Below are 7872 nucleotides of genomic sequence, written 5' to 3' on the forward strand. Positions count from 1 at the left end.
GCCACCATTTTGGGAAAAAAAAGCTCTCTCAGCTTTAATTTTTCCATTATTAAAATAGTAAACACAACTTCCCACCAGAAATATTGTACAGATAAAGAGAGAAGAATGTTTGTGAAAAATGTTGCACACTATTTGACACTAAATCTTTTTTGGGGGGCGGGGGGGGGGGGTGGTGGTGGTTTCAGAGCATGATTTAATGCATTCTTACATCAAAGTTATTTTCAGAAACATGGAAAGTCCTAAGTCACACTGTGGATTTCTTCGTGATCCATGCTGAAGGCTGGGGCTGTTCCAGATGCAGCAAGTGCTGAGGTGGAACCTGTTGGCACCACCAGTCACCAGATGGGTCTGAGGAGGGTCAGTTTAATTAGTCGTCCTTCTTAAACTTGCCATTGGTGTAGGGCACCCAGTCCAGAATCAGTCTCCAGTCAGTGGCCCACACTAGCCCCATGGTGCCCATGGCGCCCCACATGCCCAGCATGGGAATCCGGTTCTTGGCCAGTTGGACATAGCAGGGGCCCAGGAACTTGCTCATTGTCTCATTGAGGTCTGAAGTTCAGGGTGACCCAGGTTCCTCCTGGCCAAGACGCACAGCCTAGACCCGCAGAGATGCCCCAGCCTGGGTCGACAGGGCACGCGACATCCGGATTCCTGGGCCGCTGAGCACACAGACCCACTTAGGAAAACTTTTAAGAGCTTCACTTTCCTTCTCTTGCTGTGTTAGCTGGATGCTCATGTCCTTAACTGCTGGAGGGAAGGCCTGGACTGTCAGCAAGGCGGGAGTCTGCCCTGAAGACAAGTGGACTTTTTCAAAATGTTTAAACTCCACTGCCTCTTGCCTGGTATTACTAGAAAGGGCACTGCACCCCACCTCCCAAAGAACTTGGAACCAGAAGCAAAAGAACTAGCATAGGCAAGGGAGGCAGGGACACTAAGACAGTCACAAGGTTAAGAAGCTGTTATTACAGTCTCTCCATCACCTGGCTTTCAGTGTGAATTACATATACTCATGCTTGGTTTAAAGTAGCATCTCTGTTACATTCAAATGGGTCTATATAGCTTTAAAGTATAAATGTGCTTATATAAGTCCCTGGGACACAGTGATTATTGGTTCTTAAAATGTATAAGATAATATTAGTTTATCTTGCTAGAAAAGACCAAGGATGCTATGGAGGTCAAAGTAACTATTTACTTTTACAATAAAGCTCATAGAAAATGAGGTTAAAATAGGGTTGGATTTATGGGTATGATAGAACATCCTGCTATTATAAATCGATGTCAGGTTAGAAGTCTGATTGGTCTGGATGAGCCCTAATTAAAAAGAATTGTCTCCCTAGCTGGTTTGGCTCAGTGGATAGAGCATCGGCCTGCAGAATGATTCAATTCTGGTCAAGGACACATGCCTGGTTGTGGACTCAGTCCCCAGTAGGGGACATGCTGGAGGCAGCCAATCAATGATTCTCTCTCATCATTGATGTTTTTATCTCTCTCCCTCTCCCTTCCTCTCTGAAATCAATAAAAAATATATATTTTTTAAAAAGAATTGTCTAAATGGCCAGTCAAGACTCAGGAAGAATTTGGAACTACACGGAGCTAACAGGAGTTTTGAGGAGAATAGAATGCCCTGGACAGGAAGGGAATGATCAGACTCGAGTCCTGGCTTGGTCACTAACTTGCTATGCAACCTGGGTATGGCCCTCAGCTCCTCATAGACCCAGTGATCTGCAAGCTGTAGGTAGGGGATTCTGAGTTTCACTCCTTTCTGAGCGCTTTTTGTGGAAGTTGCATTCCTCTGAGTCTATTAAGACGCCTTGAGAAGAGAGAATCCTGTACTGAACATAGGCTACGGGGTAAAAATGAGGTGTGGGAGGCAGAGAATGGAAAACAAAATTAGCAAATGCGTCAAAAACACATGAAATATAAATAAATTTTTAAAAATGTATATTTATTTTTTAAAGTATTACCGATGTCCTCTTCCCCACCCCCCTCACCCCTATCTAGCCCCACCCACGCCCACCCCAGGCCTTCACCACACTATTGTTTGTGTCCATGGGCCATGTATATATGCATGTAAGTTCCTGGTTAATCTTTCCCCACCCCACACCCTTCCCTCTATAATTCACAGTCTGTTCTATGGTTCTACGTCTCTGGATCTATTTTGTTCATTAGATCCCACATATGAGTGAGATCATGTGACACTGGTCTTTCTCTGACTGGCTTATTTCACTCAGCATAACACTCTCCAGGTCCCTCCATGTAGAAATATATTTTAAATGGCCTTTAGAGTGGGTACCTTAAACCAAAATTATGCCTTCACAAGTTCAAGAGGATATAGGTAGCATACCTACTTTCTGGTCTTAACTCTTTTAATAAGCTTTTTATTGATTAGAGAGAGAGAGAGGAAGGGAGAGGAAAGAGGGAGGGAGGGAGGGAGGGAGGGAGGATGAGAGAGAAGGAGGACGAGTGACAGAGAAACATTGATGTGAGAGAGAAACATGGATTGGTTGCTTCCTGTGCCCTGATGGGAGGTCAGCTGGCTGGCGACCTTCCCGAGCAGGGACAGCGCTCTGAGCCCCCAGGGCTGCTCTTCACTCCAGGGCTGGCTGTGGAGGGTGCGGCTCTGCATCAGGCAGCTCCCTCCTTTCAGTGTCCACTTTCTTCTGTACGAAACAAGGCAAGGCTCAATCTAAGTTTAGGGGTAAATAGCACAGAGTGTGTGCATAAGCGCGAGATCTGAAAGGAACCAGGGCGTGGGGAGCAGCGGGCGGGGTCCAGGCTCCGCACCTCCAGAGGGCGCCCCTCCCGGCGACCGCCCCAGCTCCCCCCCCACCCCCCCCCCCGCCCCCCCCCCGCCCCCGCCGCCCCCGCTTCCGGCTCCCCTGGCTTCCCAAGGGGCCTGGGGAGCTTCTGCACACGCCCTGCTCCCAGTGAGCGCAGGAGCCCAGCGCAGGCGCCGGGGAAGCAGGGCGGTGGGGCCCAGGGCCTGGCCGGTCCGCCTGCTCCTGGCCGCTTGCAGAGAAAGGCAGGAGGTCGCAGAGGGCAGGGGGCTCGCTCCGAGCAGGGGGCGCTGCTCCCGAGAAAGAGGCGCAGAGACGGGCTGCTCGCGCCCGGAGCTCCCCGCAGCGCAGCCCTGAGGGTCCCGCGGAGAAAAGGAAGAGACGGGCACTTGGGAAGCATGGCCTTTCCTCCTGACCCGGCTTCTTTCCTGCACCGAGGCCCTCAGCGCCCACCCGAGGCCGCCTGCGCGGGAGGGGCGCTCCTGCTCCCGAGGCTGCAAACCGCCTCCTCTCGGCCCTGTCGCCCAGGGAGGGAGGGGCTGGAGCGGCCTGGTCCTCAGATTTGCTGTCCGCTCCGCACCGGCCGCCTCCGTCCGGCCGCCTCCATCCCGCGGCCTCCATCCCGCGGCCTCCATCCCGCGGCCTCCGTCCGGCCGCCTCCATCCTGCGGCCTCCATCCGGGCTCCTCCATCCCGCGGCCTCCATCCCGCGGCCTCCATCCGGCCGCCTCCGTCCGGCCGCCTCCATCCCGCGGCCTCCATCCCGCAGCCTCCATCCCGCGGCCTCCATCCCGCGGCCTCCGTCCGGCCGCCTCCATCCCGCGGCCTCCGTCCGGCCGCCTCCATCCCGCGGCCTCCATCCCGCGGCCTCTATCCCGCGGCCTCCATCCGGCCGCCTCCATCCTGCGGCCTCCATCCGGGCTCCTCCATCCCGCGGCCTCCATCCCGCGGCCTCCATCCGGCCGCCTCCGTCCGGCCGCCTCCATCCCGCGGCCTCCGTCCGGCCGCCTCCATCCCGCGGCCTCCGTCCGGCCGCCTCCATCCCGCGGCCTCCGTCCGGCCGCCTCCATCCCGCGGCCTCCGTCCGGCCGCCTCCATCCCGCGGCCTCCGTCCGGCCGCCTCCATCCCGCGGCCTCCATCCCGCAGCCTCCATCCCGCAGCCTCCATCCCGCAGCCTCCGTCCGGCCGCCTCCATCCCGCGGCCTCCGTCCGGCCGCCTCCATCCCGCGGCCTCCGTCCGGCCGCCTCCATCCCGCGGCCTCCGTCCGGCCGCCTCCATCCTGCGGCCTCCGTCCCGCGGCCTCCATCCCGCGGCCTCCGTCCGGCCGCCTCCATCCTGCGGCCTCCATCCGGGCTCCTCCATCCCGCGGCCTCCATCCCGCGGCCTCCATCCGGCGGCCTCCGTCCCGCGGCCTCCATCCCGCGGCCTCCGTCCGGCCGCCTCCATCCTGCGGCCTCCATCCGGCCGCCTCCATCCCGCGGCCTCCGTCCGGCCGCCTCCATCCTGCGGCCTCCGTCCCGCGGCCTCCATCCCGCGGCCTCCGTTCGGCCGCCTCCATCCTGCGGCCTCCATCCGGGCTCCTCCATCCCGCGGCCTCCATCCCGCGGCCTCCATCCGGCGGCCTCCATCCCGCGGCCTCCATCCGGCCGCCTCCGTCCGGCCGCCTCCATCCCGCGGCCTCCATCCCGCGGCCTCCATCCGGGCTCCTCCATCCCGCGGCCTCCGTCCGGCCGCCTCCATCCCGCGGCCTCCATCCCGCCGCCTCCATCCCGCGGCCTCCATCCGGGCTCCTCCATCCCGCGGCCTCCGTCCGGCCGCCTCCATCCCGTGGCCTCCGTCCGGCCGCCTCCATCCCGCGGCCTCCATCCGGGCTCCTCCATCCCGCGGCCTCCGTCCGGCCGCCTCCATCCCGCGGCCTCCATCCGGGCTCCTCCATCCCGCGGCCTCCATCCGGGCTCCTCCATCCCGCGGCCTCCATCCGGGCTCCTCCATCCGGCGGCCTCCATCCCGCGGCCTCCATCCGGCCGCCTCCGTCCGGCCGCCTCCATCCGCGCCGCCCGAGCGAGCGGCCAGCCCAGGGGTGTGTGCCCGACGCACCCCGCTGCCCGCGCGGCCTCTGCTTTGCGGGGAGACCCGCGCGGCTCCCGCATTAGAGGCTGCCTTGGCCGTGGGCAAGGAACGCATCGCTGCGCGGATTCCCGTGTGTTCGTGGTGAGCATGGCTTCCTCTGCCCCTCGAAGTCGTTGAAGGAAGGCGGAGAGAACGCGCGTTCTGCAGAAATGCATGCGGTCCGTAGTCAGGGCGCAGACGGAGCGTCACGGGGAGCCTCGGTGCGTCCCGCAGAAACACCGCTAAGGGCTGCTCCTCGCCTTACACATCCCGCGTCCCCACAGACACCCCTGAGAACCCCCCGTCTTCCTTCTGCTCAAAGGAAGGCCACAGAGATTTGGGGGGTTGGGATTAAGACAGGCTGGAGTGTGAATCCCTCCTATCCCACTCGTTGCATATATAACATTGGGAACATGTTCTGAAACTATGTGTATCTCAGTTTGCTTTACTGTGAAATGGGAGCAATGCTGGCCTCGCCGTGTGGCTGTAAGGGTTTATACACAGAGGAGAATGGACGGGAGGCGCATAGCACGTGCTCAGCAGAGTATGGCTCTTGTTTTTAATCTCCACCCACTCCCATAGTCACCAGTTTTACTCTTTCTGGCTTAAATCAGGCAACACTCCTTAATTTACTCATATGCCTCTAGCTGCAACTTAAGTCTTCTTTTTTCTTCCATTCCCAAGATGAGATACATGTACATTTCCCCATCCCTCCACTAAGTACAACTAAAAAGCCTGGGCATTACATGTAAAACGAACATAAGATTCTGAAAGGCGGAGAGAAGGTGGAAGACCAGCAAGGGCCTCAAGACCCACAGAACAGCACAGTGTTGCGTTCTCTGAGTCTTCTTGATGCTCCATATATCCCAGACTTGGAGCTGAAGAAACTAGAAACTCAGATATGGCCCTGGGCAGATTAAACATAACTCAACAAAAGCCTCTTCTTCCTCACCAGAGACCAGGAGAGGAAGACCAAGATGGAAACTTTTAGAAAATGATCACTTGCTTCCTGCCAAAAAGCAATGAAAACAATGTGTTCCCATCCCCACTCTTGCCAGCCTTGGCCAGTGGGGAGCCTAGATGTCTATCCTTGCCCAGCAGGAAGGAGACATTCAATGCCGACCAGGTGCTGTCAGCAAAAGCCAAGTAGGAAATGGCAACTCTCACCCCTGACACTCAGTACTACCCACTCCTTATTGTCAGTGGAGGCCACAGGAGGGGAGCCTGGACCGCCACTGCCACCAGCACTTCGCCCTCTCCACGGGGCTCGCTTCAGATGAGGACGAGTGGAGAGACAGAACTTGCATAGCTGCCCAGCTGGGGGCAATAATGAGACACATCTACCCTGCCCAGCCTGGGGGTGTCAGGAGAGGCCCAGGGGAGGCAGAACTCCCATACTCACCAGCTACAGCAAAGATCCCCCACATTAGATGTAAACATAGGCTCAATGAGAACCTCTGCATCTGCCTCCCCCTGGCAGAATCCACACGGGCCCTGCTCTCCCCTTCTGGAGTGTTTGTTGTCAGAGGAAGCCAGCTCAACTAGAATGTTTAAAGAAGATACAGAGCATTATAACATAAGACAACAATGTCCAGATTTCAATAGAAACTTCTTTATCACAACAACTAGAAAGATTTCTAACTGAATGTGAAGAAAAAGACAATCAGTAGGTATTAACACCAACACCAAGATGACAAAGATGTTAGAATTCTGTAGGGGCCATGATAACAATGAACATTATTAAAACGAATTTTAAAAAGAGAAACAAAGAAATCCTTAGCCAAGAAATAGAAACTTTCAGCCAGCAAGCAAAAGACAAAAAGAAGAATCTAATAAAAATTTTGCAACTAAAAAATTATTAAAATAAAAACTCATGAACTGTGAGTTATGGTAAAGATGGCAGTAAACTCTGTGCTTGCCTCCTCCTACAACCACATCCAAATCACAACTAAATTATAGAGCAGTCGCCATTGAGAACCACAGGAGAGCTAGCTGAACAGAAGTCCTAGCAGTGAGGACGTACGGAAAAAGCCATGTCCAGACTGGCAGGAGGCCGGAGCTGTGGAATGGGCTGGTCCCATGCCCGCAGTGTGGCATCTAGAATTGGGAGGGATATCTCAGCTGGAAAGGTCCACCGAGGACAGAAGGATTCCAGCCCCACAACACGCTCCCCTGGCTGGGCACCAGGACTGGGAAGCGGAGTTTCCATAATCGCTGGTTGCAAAACCCAGTGGGGATTGCCTCTGAGGACAGGGGGCTGCTGGAGACAGAAGCGACCTCCTAAAGGGCTTGCGCACAACATACTCACTCACAAACTCCCTCGCTCTACACTCCAGCTCAGGGCAGCAGCTTGAAAACACCCACTTCAGAAGTGACGCCTGAAGGCAGACTCAGCAGGAAAAGCCTTGCTCAGGTGCCTTGCGATCAAGAACAACAACGATGTCCACTTTCACCACTTTCGTTCCACATAATATTGCAGGTCCTAATGGAAGCAATGAGACAAAAACGGATAAAATGCATCCAAATTGGAAAGGAAGAAGTAAAACTGTCATTACTTGCGGATGACAAGATACTATATATAAAGGAACTTATAAGCTCATGCGCATACACAAAGGAAAAAAACCTATTAGCATTAATACATGAATTCTTTAAAGTAGTATGATAAAAGTTAATATTAAGAAATCAGTTTCATTTTTATATACTAATAACAAAATATCAGAGATGGAAATTAAGAAAACAATTTCTTTCACAATTGCATCAAAAAGAATAAAATACCTAAGACTAAATTTAACTAAGGAGGTAAAAGACATGTAGCCAAAAACATAAGACACTGAAGAAATAAGCTAAGAAGACATTAATAAATGAAAGGATATACAATGCTCATCGATATAATTAGTATTGTTTAAATGCCCATGCTATCAAAAACAATCTACAGATTCAATGCTATTCATATCAAAATACCAATGACATACAGAACTAGACCAA

At 54.6% G+C, this 7872-nt stretch overlaps 1 protein-coding gene across 1 annotated transcript; it reads right to left on the minus strand.

Moving 5' to 3' along the window:
• Positions 1 to 327: 327 nt before the first annotated feature.
• On the minus strand, positions 328 to 535 carry LOC118678145 (cytochrome b-c1 complex subunit 10-like). The gene has a single exon (XM_036353337.1). It carries the CDS (start codon positions 533 to 535, stop codon positions 368 to 370), a length of 168 nt encoding a protein of 55 aa, XP_036209230.1. The 3' UTR covers positions 328 to 367.
• Positions 536 to 7872: the final 7337 nt, after the last annotated feature.

The sequence above is a fragment of the Myotis myotis genome, unplaced genomic scaffold (genome assembly GCF_014108235.1).
Source record: "Myotis myotis isolate mMyoMyo1 unplaced genomic scaffold, mMyoMyo1.p scaffold_m19_p_20, whole genome shotgun sequence".
Taxonomy (NCBI): domain Eukaryota; kingdom Metazoa; phylum Chordata; class Mammalia; order Chiroptera; family Vespertilionidae; genus Myotis; species Myotis myotis.